Consider the following 19,094-nt stretch of genomic DNA (forward strand, 5'->3'; position numbering starts at 1 on the left):
CACTGTATACTAATACATGTGACAGTAATAAATCAGATCAAGTCAAATCAATGGAAATGAGGCAGTAATGAAAAACGCAGTGTAAATAATAGTCTTTCTGAAAGCTCCCCAGTGATTATTGTATGACTGTTTTCACTTATTTTCTCACTTCCTTTCTTACAAACTGCATCAAACTGCATAAAGGCCTGATATTCTACACAGGCAGTGAACTTGTGCTTCATTCGAATTAATAATTGGAAAATTGCTGGGAAATATATTTGCAATTTACTTATACTTACCCCACTAGAATTGCCTGTGTAGAATATCAGGCCTTTATGCAGTGTGTAAGAAAGGAAGTGAGGAAATAAGTGAAAACAGTCATACAATAATCACAGGGGAGCTTTCAGAAAGACTATTATTTACACTGCGTTTTTCATTACTGCCTCATTTCCATTGATTTGAATTGATCTGATTTATTATTGTCACATGTATTAGCATACAGTGAAAAGTATTGTTTCTTGCGCGCTATACAAAGCATACCTTACATCGGGAAGGAAAGGAGAGAGTGCAGAATGAAGTGTTACAGTCATAGCTAGGGTGTAGAGAAAGATCAACTTAATGCAAAGTAGTTCCATTCAAAAGTCTGATGGCAGCTGGGAACAAGCTGTTTTTGAGTCGTTTGGTACATGTCCTCAGACTTTTGTATCTTTTTCCCAATGGAAGAAAGTGGAAGAGAGTATGTATGGGGTGCGTGGGGTCCTTGATTATGCTGGCTGCTTTTCTGAGGCAGCAGAAAGTGTAGACAGTGTCAATGGATGGAAGGCTGGTTTGAGTGATAGCCTGGGCTTCGTTCACAACTCTTTGTAGTTTATTGTGATCTTGGACAGAGCAGGGGCCATATAAAGCTGTGATACAACCAGAAAGAATCTGTAGAAGTTGGTGAGAGTTGTAGTGGACATGCAAAATTTCCTTAGTCTCCTGAGAAAGTAGAAGCTTTGGTGGGCTTTCTTAACAACAGCGTCTGCATGGAGGGACCAGGACAGGTTATTGGTGATCTGGACACTTAAAAACTTGATGCTCTCGATGATTTCTACTTTGTCCCCATTGCTGTAGACAGGGGCATGACCGCCACTACACTTCCTGAAGTCGATGACTATCTCCTTTGTTTTGTTGACATTGAGGGAAAGATTATTGTCATCATACCAGTTCACCAGATTCTCTATCTCTTTCCTGTACTATGTCTCTGTGTACTGTACTGTGTGATTGCACCTATCAGGCAAGATCTTTTTGAATTGCATAGAATCTGTAACAGATTCTGGACAGGCCAAAAGGCCTGTTTCTATGTTATAGAATCTGTAACAGATTCTATAACATAGAAACAGGCCTTTCGGCCTGTCCAGTCCATTGCTGATGTTTATGCTCCACTCGAGCCTCCTACAATCTTTCCTCGTCTAAACATATTATTGGTATTATCCTTCCATTCCAGCACTTCTAAAGCTATTTTCCAATATGACTCCACTTTAACATGTAAATTAGCACAACCCCAGACAAACAAAACAGCAATAAAACATGCTGTATATAATTATTAAAGTTCACACACACACATATATTATATATATATATAAATATGAACATTTGTGATGAAAATCCTGTGCCCGCAGTGACTCGTCTGCCAGTGGTTGCTAAATCTGCATCAACCTCCATCACCTCTGCTCTGAGATGCTTCTCCGGAGAATCTCTGACATATTTAGATAGACATGATGTGGAGATGCCGGCGTTGGACTGGGGTGAACACAGTAAGAAGTTTCACAACACCAGGTTAAAGTCCAACAGGTATTTGCTACCAAATAAACCTGTTGGACTTTAACCTGGTGTTGTGAGACTTCTTACTATATTTAGATAGATGCATAGTTACGTCAGAGCTTGCCTAATGAAAGCTGCCGTAGTCAATCAAAACGCCCATTGTCCAGAGTTCTACTTATGATTGGTTCTTGTGACCCCATTCGCTGCCTACAATTCCATTTGGAGTCATGACTCGCCATTTGGGAACCACTGTTCTATTCCTTTCTTTCTTCTTCAGGTGCTTATCCTGCACATCCCTTATATGGATTAATGCTATTTGCCTCAAGCTGTTGTAGTGGGTTCCATATTATCATCCTCTATGGGTGAAGAACTTTCTACTGAATTCTATATTTAATTTCTTGCTGTTTTATTTTATATTAATGACCTCTAGTTAGCCCATACCCACTAATGGAAATATTCCATATCGAATCTATCAGACCTTTCATAATTTTGAAAAGTTCCATTAGGTCACCTCATCCTTCTCTTTGGAAGAAAAGTGAGATCCAGCCTGTTAATCGTTTCTTGTTTGTTATAATCTCATATTTCTGATATCATCTTTCTAAAGGGCGGCACGGTAGCACAGTGGTTAGCACTGCTGCTTCACAGCTCCAGGGTCCCGGGTTCGATTCCCGGCTCGGTCACTGTCTGTGTGGAGTTTGCACATTCTCCTCGTGTCTGCGTGGGTTTCCTCCGGGTGCTCCGGTTTCCTCCCACAGTCCAAAGATGTGCGGGTTAGGTTGATTGGCCAGGTTAAAAATTGCCCCTTAGAGTCCTGGGATGCGTACGTTAGAGGGATTAGCGGGTAAATATGTGGGGGTAGGGCCTGGGTGGGATTGTGGTCGATGCAGACTCGATGGGCCGAATGGCCTCCTTCTGCACTGTAGGGTTTCTATGAATTCTATCTATGAAATCATTTTTCACTCACTCTAGTGCCTTTATTTTCTTTGTATAATATGGTGACCAGAACTGTACACACTACTCCAAGTAGTCTAACTCAGGCTTGAAACAAGTTTAGCATTTTTATTTTTAATTCTATCCTTCCAACTATTATGTATAGTCAATTTGTTGCTTGATAAGAGTTTACACAATTGTGTATCTTTAGTTAATTGTCACTGTTCTTCTCTTGCTGTTCTGTATGCACCCTTAGGTTCACAGTTATGTTGGCAACAAGACATTGAATAGAGAGAAGATGTTAGAACCCAGCCAAGGTAGTCTGCTGTTAACAGGGACAGACACTGAGCCAGGCAGTTCATGCAGTTGGGTAGTTCACCACATACAGTATTGCACATACTAGGTTTTTTCACTTTATCTATTTTTATCTACCTATTCATACACACTGTCCTCAGTGTGTATGGGGAGGAGTGTAGCAGTGGACAGTTATGTGTATTTTTATTTCAAGCTATCTCTTTGTCAGAAATCTATACCTGCGATTTTTTTTCCCCAGTGTTCACTGCTCACCTGCAGTCCTTGCTTGATGCTGGCTTTGGAGAGAGATAACGGAGTCTGCTGCTTTACTACACTGCTGACTAGGTGAGTAAATCTGTCACATCTTTAGTTGCATCCTTATAAATGTACCTTATGTACCGGTGTATCCTTATAAATATACCTTGGGTTATTTCATAAGAAAGGTGGATGGAAAGACAAGAGGCGGGATTCTGCAAGATGAGTACTTTTCCATTTGTCAAAAGTCAAAAGAAAAATTAGCAGTGTTATTCCCTCAGTATTTCCTGTGAAGTTTGGTTTAGTGTGAATGTTCCTTCATTTAAGACTATCGTTTCAGATGGATGTTACCCGATTTAGCCTAGAAATACCATTATTGTATTCTAACAGTTTCTAGCATAGGCAATTGCTCTCACTGATTCACAGAGGTTCACCTCTCCACCCATCAAATGCAATTGTTCTGAACCTTCTGTAGTTGCAACAACTCATTTCCATTTGTTATCTGTGATAATTGCCATTCTCCAGAATGTCTTGTTTCAGTGTCCAGGGCTGGGCTCATTTTAGCATTGTCAGTTTATCTTACAACAGAATCACTGTCTTCTCTCTCTTTCTAATCTCCTCACACTGTCCAAAGCCGGGTATAATCCTCTCCCAATCCCCCAAAAAATCAGGGTGACATGCATGGGATCCCAATTGTCATTTTGGGACTCAACTGGGCAGACCTTGCACTGAGTTCACTCCACCAAGCATACCTGACAGCTCAAGGGCAGCCAGAAAGTTTTTAATCACTATTGAGGGGCGAGGAGGATGAGGGATGCCACACAAATAATGTGGTCTGCCAGCACATTGCAATCACCCCCTGCCCCACCCAGGTCAAGTCAGGATATGGGCCTCCAAACACTGAGTTGGCAAGCTGTGACGTGAAGTCATTTTGGCACCATTCCACCATTTGGTATATCCAACCTGGGCCTGAACATGAAGCAAGCCAACAATCAGCACTACTAGCAGCTGACCATTCAATAGTTCAAATCTATCCCAATACCTTTACATCAGCAAAATCACTAAAACATCAACATGAGAGAAATGGGTATATGTGCTGCAGGAAGTGTTGTCGGAGCATCTGATTTTCCCAATGGACTTCTTGTATTTAATGAATAAAAATTGTAAGTTGTGTTGTCAAACATTCTTAGATATAGGAAGCTAAAAAACCCAGGAGTGGAAAAGTTTAGAGAAATGTTTAATTCTTTTCATAAATAATTTAAATGCATATGATAGAGTTCGAAAATCAACTGCCCCTGTCTATTTCAGCCTTCCTTGGGACAAACTGGAGCTTGAGGATTGCCTGCAGTATTTCATCTACCCGAAGAATGAGTCACAGGCAAGTACTCAGTCCAGTAGCTTCCTGCATGCTGCCCCTCACATGTTACACTCACCCACATTGTAGAACTTTCACACAATTTGCCTGTTCTGTTCTTTTTGATAATGATGTAAAATGTATTCACTTATGAATATTATATTTTATGTAAAATAACAAAAGACTTTTCTACTTTAACTATTGTTTATGGAGTGGGACAGGGCTGTGCTAGTCATTTTCTGCCTGAACTGTACGGAGATTTTCAATAACTTAATAAATCCTAATTTGAACCAAACAGTTGAAACAATTTAACTTAGTTTCATTTATTCTAATTTTGAAACAATCACAAAGGAAGCTCAGTTTCGGTTTCACAGTAATGGCAGTAAAAGCTAAAGCAAAGATTTACTGAACTGCCTATGTAACCACTACAACCTCAATGAGCAAGGAAATTGCTTCCTGAACCCCAGTCCTGTGGCTTACAACAACAATTTGTACTTAGAGTTCATCATTAATGTAATTAAATGTTCCATGGTGGTTCACAGAAGCCTTATAAAGCAAAATGTGACATTGATGGACATAAGGAGATATGGGGCAGGTGACAAAAAAACTTGGAAAAATAAATGGGTCTTAAGGAGTGTCTTAAAGGAAGGGAGAAAAATAGAGAGGAAGAGAGGATTAGGGAAGGAATTCCACTGTTTAGGGCCTTAGGAATTGAAGTGCATGACGATGGCTATGCTCTTCAGCCCTTAGGCGCTGACCTAGTGGCATTATCACTGGACTATTCATCCAGAAACCCGGCTAATGTTCTGGGGACCCCAGGTTCGAATCCTGCCATGGCAGATGGTGGAATTTGAATTCAATAAAAAAAATCTGGAATTAGTCTACTATGAAACCATTGTCGATTGTTGGAAAAACCCATCTGGTTCACTAATCTCCTTTAGAGAAGGAAATCTGCTGTCCTTACCCGATCTGGCCTACATGTGACTCCAAAGCCACAGCAATGTGGTTGACTCTCAACTGCCTTCCAAGGGTAACTAGGGATGGCAATAAATGCTAGCAAAGCCAGCGATGCCCATGTCCCACGAATGAATAAAAAATGGGAGTAGTGGGGCCATGTAAAATAGCAAGGGGATTCCAGAGCTAGGGAGTTTACATGGAGGGAGAGATTTAGAAAGGATAAGAAGGCAGTAAACTCAGAGGAGAGAGTGCACAATAAATTGAGATGAAGGTTGGAACCACCAAGAAGTCTGTCAGTGCTGAGGCTGAGGGAGGAAAGCAGTGAAGATACCTTGGTGCAAATATTTTATATTTTACCTGGGAAATAGAGGGGCGAGAGAGTTGGAAATGCTCAAAGGAGGATAAAGTGCCAGTGGATTAGGTGTTATTTGGTGTTAAATGCCACAGTGCCACTGCACAGAATCTGGTCAAAGCAAGTGGTGGAAGGCATAGGGGAAAATTGTCATCAACCCCTCATTCAGATTTCCATTAAGACCACAATTTGGATATAGTCATCCATATGCTTAATTGATGGCAAGACATGTTCACAAGTGAACAGACAATTCGGAGGGAGTTGTGGAGAGGGGCAGTGAGAACGGATTTACGGGGTGAATGATTACTCCTTGTACCTTATTCCTGTGATTTATGAGGTGACTGATTACTCTTCTTAACCTTTATTTCTTGAACAGGTGGAACACTTGGTCAGCTGTCTGTTCGACACCCTTGCTCCTCAAAGTATTCATCAGATCGTGCTCCAAGATTCTTAACCTGCTGCTCTAACAGTATTTACATCATCACCTCCATAGCTCTGAACTCCTAACACAACAAATTGCTGCTATTTCAGAGAGAGGTGGGGCAGGAATCAAAACAGCAAAATACAATTTAGAATTTTTTTCTCAATTTTTGATTTTTTGTTTCCATGTTTGAAATTTTTTCTTTCCATATTTATTATTCTGTAGTCACTCATTTGCTGTGTATTGAAATAGTCCTGACAAAACAGCTTGAACTATAGTTGGCCGGTGCTGCTTACTTCTCAGGATGGAATCTGATTAAACCATTTCTTTGAAGTTTTCTACAGAATCTTATTTCATCTCCAATCCTGTTGGTTTCTCCCCATAGTCTCCTTGTGAATGTGCTAAAGGATAAAAGCTCTGCCTTCTCCCCAGCTGCTGACAATATGGATTCAGACTGGACGACAGAACCATGTTCACTAGATAGTCTTGCCCCCTAGTGTAACACAATCAACTCAATCTGCTTCCTCTGGAAGCCTGGATAAGAACTGGTGAGTGAATGTCAATTTAACATGTTGGCAGTTGACTCCAAAGCCATAGCTGGCCAACTGTATCAGCCTACAGATTGTGTATCGGGGTAGATATCATTACATTCAACTTCTTCCTATTCTGCAGCAAAGATGGAGACATGAATCCAATTAAAAGCAGAACCTGTGAGCTGTAAGTTCTCTGATTCCTTCAGGCACACATCCATATCAGATTCAGGGCTGTGCCAGGCATTGGTTCTTTAGGATAGAAAGGTTTTCCTTCAGCTCAATCTAAGCAGCTACATTAAGCCCATAACCCCAGCCTCAACATAGATGACAGATGCTCAGTGTCTCTACGTATAACACAAGTCACATTGGAAATTGTCTGGCTTGGGAGTCACTTTGGAACAAAGTAAGCAGTTTGGGTTCAAGTTTCTATTCAGTATAAACTTAACACTGCCCTGTGCAGGGTAAGATATAGGAATTCACCAGCCTATTCCACCTGAATTAGCAGCCTCAAATATAAAAGCAAATTCCATTTTACAGATAAATGTGTCTCTTGCAAACTGGTTTTAATTGTATTTATTCAGAGTTTATTTTATGCTTCTGATTTCATAATTTCCAACTAGAGACCCAAATGAAACAAATGCTACTGTCCTGGTAAATATATATTAAATATTTTTGCTGTAAATTTTTCTTTATCTTCTATTGACACCTCGGGAGCAAAATAAATCTCAGCATGTTGCTTTGTAGTGTGCTAGTTTCATTCCAATCCGTTAGTCCTACACATTGGGGCGGCACGGTGGCACAATGGTTAGCACTGCTGCCTCACAGTGCCAGGGACCCGGGTTCAATTTTGGCCTTGAGTGACTGTGTGGAGTTTGCATGTTCTCCCTGTGTCTGCTTGGGGTTCCCCCGGATGCTCTGGTTCTCTCCCACAGTCCCAAGATGTGTAGGTTAGATTAATTATTCATGGTAAATGTGTGGGTTTACACAGATAGGATGGGAGAAAGAGCTTGGGGGAGATGCTCTGTCAGAGAGTTGGGCCAAATGGCCTCCTTCTGCATTGTAAGGATTCTATGATTGTCACAGTGCAGCAGGAAAGATTTGGTATAACTTGAGTACTGCAGCCGTGGCCTTGGTTAATCCTGAGCTTTCAGTTACTGTGCAATTACTGAGTTGCAATTGGAGAAGTTATGAATTTTATCTGGACTGCAGTGCTGATCTTCAAAATTAGCGCTTTTTTTTAGGGATGGCTTGCATCATTGGGGGTGGTGGGGAGGGTGCATGGTGGTTGTGGGGGATCTGGGATCTACATTACCCTTCCATCCACTGAGGCACACACTATCCCTCTTACAACCTCATCGTATTAACCACACAGGCCTGAATTCCAGTACGTTGCAACATATCCAAGCCCATAATTTATTCCAGTAATCTCTTATTGAGGAAGCAGATCCTTCCACATGTACAGGGACAAATGGGCTTATTTGAACCACAGGATTGTTCTCTTTCACATGATCATGGCCTTTGAAATTATCAAACATTCCTGGTTTTTCATCTGTATTTTTGGGAAGGGCACACAGAGGAAGTGAAGTGTAACATATCAAAAATACCATTTCAAAAGATGCAAAGCCTCTATTTATAAAGCCTAGGATCCCAAATACCTCGTTACCCTTTTCAACCTTGCTCTGCCTTGACACCTTCAACAATTGTGCACATTTAACCCTAGGTCTCAATCATATTGTTATCCAATTTTGTACTGACTAAAATACCATTATTTACAAGTCATTAATTCATGTGTGCTCTTCTCATTGGCATTTTGGCTCATTGTCTGCTGATGATTCATCCTGAGACATTTCCTTTGCAGTTATTCACATAAGGGACATGGGGCAGAAACACAGCTGTAGTTTTGGAGTTCTAGCATTCTGAATTATTTTCCCTACTGTAGTTTGACCAGATAGGCAGAATATCTGTTGGCTGAAGGAAGTAGGTACCATGAAACAGAAACTGAAAACCATTGCCACCAATCCCAAACCCAAATACTTAAATGGTCAAATCATTTTTATTGGTGTATTTTCTGAGAAAAGATAAATATAAATTTATACTGTAAATAACATATATACAAACAGAATGGCAATCCATACAAGCCTCCTACCTATTCTGCTACCCCGCACAGCTTGATCACACAATAATTGGTCAGGACACTGCAGTTGCTGAGTTTACAGAAAGCTGCATAATTAATGGAAGGAGATGGTGAAATGGCCTACGTTAGATCGACCAGGGGATTATAGGCAACTGTCTGCAATTTGTGAGTCTTGTCCATCAGGAGTTAGTGATCAGCTCCACTTACAATGGAGTCATAGAATGGTTACAGCACAGAAAGAGGCCATTCGATGCTCGTGTGTCCATCTGGCTCTCTGAAGAGCAAACTTTTTTATTCATTCATGGGATGTGGGTATCAGTGGCTGAGCCAGCATTTGCCCTTGAACTGAGTGGCTTGCTAGCCCATTTCAGAGGACATTTAAGTGTCAACCACATTGCTTTGGATCTGGCGTCACAAATAGGCCAGACCAGGTAAGGATGGCATATTTCCTTCTCTAAAGGACATTAGACAATTGCCATTCCCCCACTATTTCCCCATAGCCCTGCAAATTATTTCTCTTCAGATAATAATCCAATTCTCTTTTGAAAGCCACAAGTGAATCTGCCTCCGCCACATTCAGTTAAGCTGCCCTAACTGCTTTTTAAAAATCCTTATATTGTTGTTACTTCTTTTGCCAATCACCTTAGATAAGTGTCCTCTAGTTTTTGACCCATCCAATAGGAACAGTTTCTCTCTACTACTGTTCTCTGCTCTGTCTAGATCCCTCACTGATTTTGAATACATCTGTCAAATCTCTTAATTTTCTCTTCACTAAAGAGAACAGCACCTGTTTCTGCAATCCATCCACGTAATTGAAATTAGAGAACACAGAGATTGGATTTAAAGTAGATTATTGTGCATTCAGTCACTTCAAATACAGCCACTGCAAGACGTTATCCGCTCCTGTGAGGGAACCCTCCTACACTGTAGCTCGTCAGTAACTGCAGTAAAGAACAAGAAGGCGACACTTTGAGTTGGTCAATACTGCTGTGGATTCCAGTCCAGACTCTGTGGTTCATATTTCAACAACGCAAAGTGGAGATTTGCTTCTGATCTCAGCGGCGATGACCTTCGCCCCTGATTCTCCAATCCTGTTGCCCTGGAGACTGTAAGAAAAAGAGAGCCAATGGGTCAAAATGCCATAGTGCATCTGAAAAGGGGAGAAAAACCTAATTTATCACAATGAGACATGAGACAAGGTGACAGGTAGAAAGAGGATTGAGATACCGCCATATTATCACTGTCACAAGTATGTTCATGCTCAAAATTACTTCAGACAACATCAAGGAAAACAGGATCATGGCCTGAAAAGTTGTTTATAATTGATGTCTAATTGTTCAACTATCGTATTGGCCCTGATGTTAATGATACTCCCATGTGGAGTCAGTGAACAATGGTACCAAGCTAAATATCAACCACTTCGCAGATGCACTGGGTTGCTGGTGAATCACCTCTGTTAACTTGGGGGTAACTTTACTATTTGGCTGGTGTGGGAACCTCGAAGTGTGGTAAAGGGACAAAGCAGACTGTGAAATAGGCCAGAACAAGAGTAAAAGTGACACATACTTGATATGGCTGAGGCTGTGGTTGTATTTCAGAGCAATTGCAATGCACATTGCCCCATCCAGACCCAAGGAATTTTCTTGAAGGCTGCAAAACAGCAAATGCAGAAACTGAATTCTTTATTCGAGTAACTGAGAAAAGGGGCATTCCAACTGGCCAAGAAATATCACTTGTCTCAGAGCCAAACTGAAACTGGATTTTAAACCAAGACCTCCAGCTTTAATTTGCTCCATGTGAACTCAAGATCCTAAGACAAGGCTAAACTCTACTCTCACAGATTATTCCGTTGCGCATCACTGAAATTCCCACAATTCTTTAGTCTCCAACTCAATGTCAAATAAAGAATTTGAGGAATATTCTAAGAGCCCATCAGAAACTGCTTTCCGACTCCAAAACATCAGCTTTCCTTTTGTCTCTCCAGACGCTGACCCAGTTTCTGTGTATTTTCAGCATTTTGTGTTTTTCTATATTGAGTAATCAATATACTACATAGAACATAGAACATTACAGCGCAGTACAGGCCCTTCGGCCCTCGATGTTGCGCCGACCAGTGGAACCAATCGAAAGCCCCTCTAATCTGCACTATTCCAACATGTATTTAGAACTGGTACTGTTATGAGCTCAAAGATTACAGTCTTTCTAAAGTAATCTCTTTATTGAACCAAATGTAAGATGGTTGCCTGCAAAGAGTTCCTCATGCCAGAGGTCACATGGTTATGGCAAGTCAGGTAGGATATTTAGTTATGATTGCATTTCAAAAGCCGAACAGGTACAGTCCTGGGTCTGTAGCCACAAGTTTCAACATCACCAGCTGTGAAACTGATTTGAAGAAATCAGATCAATTGTGGGTTGGTTTCACTGAAAGTGATCATAAAGCTGTTGGATTGTCAGTCCAACAGGTTCTCTAATGCCTTCAAAGAAGGGAACATGTCGTTCCCCTCTGCACATGACTCCATTCCAACGCTATTGACCCTTAACTGCCCTCAGAATGACTAAGCACAGACAATAAGCGTCCACAAGTTTGTACAAGTATCAGCTTGACTTGATTGGTGGCACTTTTACCATTGAATTAGAAAGCCACTCCAGGAGATGAACACAGAATCCTGGCCAACCCTTCAGTGAAGTACTGAGGCGGTGCTGCACTGTCACCGGTGCTGTGATTTATTAAAGTGAGACCCAACCTAACTCTCAGGATTTCTAGGCACAATCCAAAGAGCAGAGGGCCCAGATATCCTGGCCCTCTTTCCAATTATTCATCTTATTCTGTTTGTGGAATCTTGCCCAGTCTGCTGCTATAACAACTATCTCTGTCCTTTCCAAGCAACTCACTGTGGAGTAGGTAAGTGTCCGACTCTAAGTCATGCCCAGTATTGCTCATAGTCACTCTCCACTCCCCTGGATCGATTGTCCAGCACTACCTCCCATACTCCTCTTACTCTAGATAATATTAAGATGATTGCATTTAATTCAAGTACTATAAATACATTTCCAAGGATGCAGGTTAAAATGAAACATGGACGTACTTGAGAGTCTGGAGGCTGTTATTGACTTTCAGACCGGTGGCGATTGCCTTCGCCCCTGCCACACCCACCAAGTTTCCTCGAAGACTGAAATAGACAAGAAACACACTAAATTCATAGGTATTGGGCACTGTCAGGGCATTCTCACAGATGATCACTTGCATATACTCACCCAGACACACACACACACACTGACACACTTTCTTAAAGTTCTGACAATGTGATGAATCACTAACAAAACTCTAGGATAAACTTGGATGGTTGGGGGGGAAGGTTGATCTACGTCCTTCCATATCCCTCAACCCACCTCTCCATATCCCCCTGTTCCACCTACCCACCAATCTTTCATATCCCCTGAATCCCACCTATCTCTTTTCCCCGTATCACTCAATCCCTTCATTTTTCAAGAATTCAAGTTTATATTCTCAGGACCCCAAATATCATATTATATTCAATCGGAATTTATTTCATAACTGTCTGCATGTCATCCTTGCCCCCAACAACTTCCCTTCATAATTTTAGCATCCTCAGGGGTTTCAACCCTTCAGCACTGGACAATGTCCCTTGATCAGTCCCAACATATTCTCCAAATTTCCAGTAGTCCATGCCAAGGTTTCCAAGAAACCGAAGCAACTTCCTGAACCTTCTATAATGAATTGAATTCCTGATCCCCAAACTCTCTGGAGGCAATTATCTCCTGCTTGTAACCCAGTGCCTGGAACAGGGCTCAATGTCCAAACCAGGTTTCAACCAGCCCTTGTACAGCATACAGAAAAAAGTCCTCTCTATGTAGGTAAGTGGCAACATTCAACAGTAGCATTAACTGTACTCACTCCAGAGTTGTAAGGCTGGTATTCACCATCAAGGCATCAGCCAAGGCCTTGGCACCTCTCACACCCACTGATGTTCCCTGTAGACTGGAATGAAAGAGACCAATTAACGACAGCCTGGGCTCATATTTCTCTGAATACACAGTGCAATTGCAGGACTCATCACGGAAGTGGTGGGATACACTCTCCACATTCAGCAGTAGGTCTGATTACTTGGGGATTGGGTGTTATCATTTCACAGCAATGTCATTGGAGCTATGGTAAAATCAGGGACACAACATTCCCTCCCAGACCAAATTCAAATCCAATGTAACTTGCACCATTTTAAACCTATTACAAAGAGCTGATCTCCACTTCACCACCGCTTCCCCAAAGATCAAATTATGAGGATAGATTGGAGAAGCTGGAATTGTTCTCTTTGCAGCAGAGGGGAGATTTAATAGACGTGTTAAAAATCAAGAGGCTGCTGTTTATTCTACTGTCAGAACAGGACCTGATGGTTGTGCATCTCTACAACTCATATGTTCCTGTTGTGGGTGTGCTTACCTTCCTTGCCAAGGATATCGACAATGTCAAGGATATCATCCGGATTTGCACCAGCAAACTGCAGGTCAAGGGGACCCTAAAGGTGGATGTGAAGGGAGCAATCTTCCACCCTCCAGAAGGCCGGGAGCTGTGAAGCACTCAATCCACCCCACACCCCAGCTCTAGGACTCCGTGAGCAGCAACAGCCTTGAGGGAGAAAGGATGGGAAAGACTTCTCTAACAGGGAACTATCCAAACCTCACACTTGATGGCACCCCCGGCTCAACACAGTGAGTGGCTGGCTGACCTTTAACAGCTATCACTGCTGCTGGTGATGTCTAGGATGGTCATTCTGGGCAGTGACTTCAACTGCATCATCAATGTGGCTGAACAATCCACTGGGTCAACAGCAGGCTGGCCACCACATCCAGATTCCTGACGGATATGGTAAAAGATGCAACACTGCGTAATGTCTTCAGCAACCCTGTAGCTGGAAAGCAGTATAGATCCACCTGGTTACGGATTGATGGGTCCATCCATTCTAGAATACACTTCCTATTTGTGCATTCACAATCCAATCCACTGATGTCAAGCCAGTGTTCTTCTCTGACCACAGCCTCTCACTGGCTGATTGTCATTTACAGGAAGATCAGAGGATTGGTAGGGACATGGAAGCTGAATGTAAGTTTGTTGATCCCAGAAAACATTGAGGAATTCAAAAGGAATTACAAAGGTCGAAGGACCGTAAAACCCCTCAAGACGTTCTGTGGAAAGTAATCAAGACAAATATCAAGAGTTTTTTCATCCTCAAAAGTGCTCAGAAGGCAGAAGGCTAAAGAGTAGCAGAGAGAAATGTCCTAATTCCAGATATGCATGCAGCATCTGCTCTGGCTGCAGTCAGTAGGGGCCAATGTCAAGGAGGATATCCAAGAGATGAAGAGCTAGCAGGCCTTGGTCTTTGCCTTGAAGGCGCCAAGGTCATCTTCTGGCCCAGAGTCTGCTCCCTGGAGCAGGATGAGACATGCTCACATTTATCCTTTCAAACAGTACCCAGAGAGAGCTCTGAAATCAACAACCTAAAGGAAAGTTAAAGTTAATTTATTAATCACCAGTAGTCTTACATTAACACTGCAATGAAATTACTGTGAAAATCCTGCAGTCGCTACACTCCGGCGCCTGTTCGGGTACACTGAGGGAGAATTTGGACGGCCAATTCACCTAACCTGCACATATTTGGACTGTGGGAGGAAACCGGAGCACCCGGAGGAAACCCACGCAGACACAGGGAGAATGTGCAGACTCTGCACAGACAGTGACCCAAGCCGGGAATCGAACCCTGGTCCCTGGCGCTGTGAGACAGTGCTAACCACTGTGCTACCGTGCTGCCCGCGGGAAGAAGACGGTTCAGCAACATCATTGCAGTCTGACATATTGCAGTTCAGCAAATCCTTCTATGCCAGGGGGATTGTATGGCGTGAAGCCTACAGACATCATGGTCTCCCAGTCCTTTGTTCTCTATTATGGAGGTTTCAGACAACACGGTGACACAGTGGTTAGCACTGCTGCATCAGCGCCAGGGACCTGGGTTCAATTCCAGCCTCGGGTCACTGTCTGTGTGGAGTTTGCATGTTCTCCCCGTGTCTGTATGGGTTTCTTCCAGGTGCTCCGGTTTCCTCCCACAGTCCAAAGATGTGCGGGTTAGGTTGATTGGCCATGTTAAATTGCTTAGTGTCGGGGAACTAGCAGGGAAAATATGTAGGGTTACGGGAATAGGGCCTGTGTGGGATTGTTGTCTGTGTGAGCTCGATGGGCCAAATGGCCTCCTGCACTGTAGAGATTGTATGATTCTATTAACAGCAAGCGGGAGAGTCTAATCAAACTGCTAACTCTGGATGAGCTGACTAAGGCCCACAACTCCTTCAAGAGGAATAAAGCTGGAAGTGACGGTTGTATTTGACTTTATGGGACTGGATCGGGCTTGTCGCAAGCGTTTGAGAGTATGCTACTGGCCAGCAACATGTCTGAATCCACGAGGAAAGGCATCATCACCCTCATCTACAAAGCAGAAGGGGGAAAGGGAGGAAATTAGAAATTTCACCGCTGAATGTGGACTACCGAATTCTGTCCAAGGCCTTTGCCAAATCTGTTCTGGAGTTGGTAATCCACCCTAACCAGACGTGCTGTGCCTGGCAGAAAGATCTCAGATAGCCTCATGGTACTCAGGGTTGCCTATGTGCGGGACAACTTTTGGACACCTACCTCATCAGTCTGGACTAGAAGAAGGCCTTTGACAGATTATTGCACCCCTACAAGGTGGGTGTGTTCTCCAAAATGGGGTTTGGGGAGGGAATCTGCAATTGAATCTAACTGCTCTACGCAAACATTTGGAATTGGAATGCTTCCCTGTCAAATCTGGAGTCAGTCCTCTTTCCCCAGTCCTGTTCATGTGTTGTATTGAACCTTTTGCGGAGTCCATCAGGAAGGATTTGAGTGTAAGGGTGATGATCCTAAGTTGTGGATGTGTGTCGATCAAAGTCTCCCTGTACGTGCGGGTGTTAGCATCTTCTGCTCAGATCCACTGTCAGTGTGAAGACTGATGAGCATCTGCAAACATCTGAACAGACCTCAGGAGCCAAGATAAATCGTGGCAAGAGCAAGGTCATATTCTTCAGGAACTGGGCTGACTGATCCTTTAGCTCCGTCATCGTCAAATCAGACTGCCTGAAAGTGCTGGGCTTTTGGTGCAGAGGGGCCAAATATAAGGAGCGAGTAGCTATAGTTAAACAAGAACTGGGAATTTGGGAGTCACACTTCCCCTTCATTGTGGATAAGAGCCTGGTTAGCAGGAATAGGGCACACTCAGTGTTGCTGTAGGCAGTGCAGGTCTGGTCCAATCTCACTCCTGTACCCTTTCGATCATTCGAGCCATCTTCCGCTTTATCTGGAGGTCAAAAATGGACCGTGTTCACAGGGACACAATGTTCAAAACTCTGGATAAAGGGGGGAAAATATATCCAACATTGCCCTCATCCTGGTGGCCACCTGTGTGTGCAGATGCATCGAGCTGTGCGTAGACCTTCAGTACGCAAGCACCAAGTATCACTACATGCTGAGGCTCTACGTGTCCCAGATGTTGTGAAAAATGGGTGTGGCCACGTAGCTGTGAAACACTCCAAGTAGTTGGACCGTTCAGTATCACCAGTCCCTCATGGAAATGTTTATGCAGAAAATCACCTTTGACCGCAAATCTATCATGATGGCAAATTCTGGCCGATTCTGTCATTTGGCAAAATGCCTCACTGCCAGAACTTTCAAACAAGCACCTAGATGTAGCATGGCAGGTGGTGAGAAAGGCCCTCCCTCTTACATCCTTCCTACATGTCCGGAGTCTCACCCAGTCCACACATTGCTGTCAAGGTGGCTGTGATGGGGAAGAGAGTATTGTTCACCTCCTTCTGCAATATGTCTTTGCAAAGCAGATCTTGAAAGGGATGATACAGTGGTTTTTGTCGAATTCAGCCTGAACAGCTCCATGAGGCAGTGGTACAGGCTGTCCCCAGGGATGCACACCAAGATAAACATCAACTAGGGCTGGAGGACCATCAACTCAGTGAGAGATGCTCTTTGGTTTGCCCGAAACTTGCTGGTCTTCCAGTGCAAAGATTTGTCCTTGACCAAGTGTTATAGTCTGGCACATTTCAAGATACAAGCCTATGTGACGGAAATATAATATTTTGCAATATTTCCCCAATACCACTGGTAAATTGTGAAACAGGCTCATTGTGTGTGCACGGGCTTGACTAATTTAATTAGACTGATAACAGTTAGACTGCAAGGGTAAACACATCAAAGGGGGGTTAGATGAGAAAACAAGGGCCCGATTCTCCCATCTTGACGCACATGTTTTTTGGTGCGCAGGTGGCATGTCAATCGGGGCCCCCTGGAGGGGTCAGGCAGAGGGGGGTGGTGCCCTCTGGGCATGGGCACCCTAAGTAAGAAGTTTAACAACACCAGGTTAAAGTCCAACAGGTTTATTTGGTAGCAAAAGCCACACAAGCTTTCGGAGCTTTAAGCCCCTTCTTCAGGTGAGTGGGAATTCTGTTCACAAACAGGGCATATAAAGACACAAACTCAATTTACAGAATAATGGTTGGAATGCGAATACTTACAGCTAATCAAGTCTTTAAGATACAAACAATGTGAGTGGAGAGAGCATCAAGACAGGCTAAAGAGATGTGTATTGTCTCCAGACAGGACATCACATCATGGGCACCCTGGCAGTGCCAGCCTGTGCCCTGACACTGGCCAAGGGGCAAAGTGCCCATGCCCAGGGGGCACCTTGGCACTGCCCACTGGGCATTGGGTAGTGCCAAGGGGGCAGGGCCAAGGCATTTGGGACCTAGGGGAAAGGGGTGGGGCCTATTGTGGGCAAGGCCAAAGGGTGGGGTCTATTGTGGGCAGGGCCTAGGGATGATCATTGGGGGTCGGGGGGGGGTCCCACTGCCACTCTGCAAATAGGATCGGTTGGGGCTGAAGGGAGGCCAGCGATCTTGGTGGGCTGGGGATGGGGTGGTCTGTCAGGGATCTGCCTCCCGTGAGAGGGGAGTCTGCCTCCCGTGGGAGTGGGGCTGCCTCCCAGGTGGGAGGGAGGCATGGCGGGGGGGGGGGATCATCACTGCTAGAGGTGGCGGGCTGGAGATCGGGGTGCTCCATGACGGGGGGGGGGGGGGGGGGGGGGGTTGTGGCTGGCCCGGGAACCTTGTGTGGGCCACGATCGGGCCGTGGGGGGAGGGGTGGAGGGGCAGCACTGCGGGGCCATGGGCTGGCCAGCGATCGAGCTGGCCAGAAAACTGCAATCTGACAGATCGCGGCCACTGCACAGCGCAGAATCCAGGAACTGTCGGACTCCAGCATGAATAGGCCCCGCCCCCCTGAGCTTTAAATGACATTCACGATTGTGACTTCTGCATTGCACAGAGTGTGAGAGATTCGAGTCTGAACTCCCACTGAAGAAACCATTGTGATTTACACCATTTTTCTCGCCAATTCAGGACTTAAATTTTTTTTGGGAGAATTGGGCCCTAAGTGTTTTAGAGTGGAGATGAACAGGGCTAAGGTAGGAGCATGAATGGAAATTTGCATTTGGAAGATAAGGGAGGTGACTTGAGTTTAATTATTGTATTGCAAAATGAAAATGTACAATTGGCAAAGATCGTAAAATGAATAAAACAAAGTACTAAGTTCATTTTTACCCAGAAGTAGTAACCATAAAAATAACATGGAAGACCTGTCTATTCTATGAAAGGGAACTTCCAAAGGGATGTAAAAACATTAAAGATGAAAGGGGAAAAACATGTTTAAAAAGAGATTTTATGTTGTATAGAGAGGTGTGGTCATGAGATCTTGAAGAGCATGTATGTTAAAAATAGACCTGTGAAGAAAGCAACTTGCAGTCACTCTCAGAGATCCTATAGCAACAGAGGATGTTTGTGGTCACTTTACTGGAATTGTTATAGGTTAAAATCTATGAAGTCAGTTGCCTAAAGTGGATGTTTAGCTTTGAGTTTAACTGGGCAGAAATTTTTTGGGAAATGTTTGTAGAACCGCTATTAGCTCTAAGTGTAATCGTGTGTGTCTAAGCTTT

The 19,094-nt window shown here is 43.6% G+C and overlaps 2 protein-coding genes across 2 annotated transcripts in view; one reads left to right on the plus strand and one right to left on the minus strand.

The window, feature by feature from the left end:
- LOC144510387 (dynein axonemal assembly factor 8) overlaps positions 1-7,620 on the plus strand; it is a 52,532-nt gene extending 44,912 nt beyond the window's left edge. Inside the window, exons 30-32 of the mRNA XM_078239824.1 lie at positions 3,266-3,351; positions 4,570-4,639; positions 6,301-7,620. Coding sequence (XP_078095950.1) covers positions 3,266-3,351; positions 4,570-4,639; positions 6,301-6,378 — 234 coding nt within the window. The 3' untranslated portion in view covers positions 6,379-7,620. The remainder of the gene's footprint in view (positions 1-3,265; positions 3,352-4,569; positions 4,640-6,300) is intronic.
- Positions 7,621-8,914: 1,294 nt separating this feature from the next.
- Positions 8,915-19,094, minus strand: part of nlrc3 (NLR family, CARD domain containing 3) — a 55,450-nt gene continuing 45,270 nt past the window's right edge. The window contains exons 16-19 of the mRNA XM_078240435.1: positions 12,929-13,012; positions 12,099-12,182; positions 10,579-10,662; positions 8,915-10,118 (exon numbers count right to left, since the gene is read on the minus strand). Coding sequence (XP_078096561.1) covers positions 10,028-10,118; positions 10,579-10,662; positions 12,099-12,182; positions 12,929-13,012 — 343 coding nt within the window. The 3' untranslated portion in view covers positions 8,915-10,027. The remainder of the gene's footprint in view (positions 10,119-10,578; positions 10,663-12,098; positions 12,183-12,928; positions 13,013-19,094) is intronic.

The sequence above is a fragment of the Mustelus asterias genome, chromosome 23, assembly GCF_964213995.1.
Source record: "Mustelus asterias chromosome 23, sMusAst1.hap1.1, whole genome shotgun sequence".
Lineage (NCBI taxonomy): Eukaryota > Metazoa > Chordata > Chondrichthyes > Carcharhiniformes > Triakidae > Mustelus > Mustelus asterias.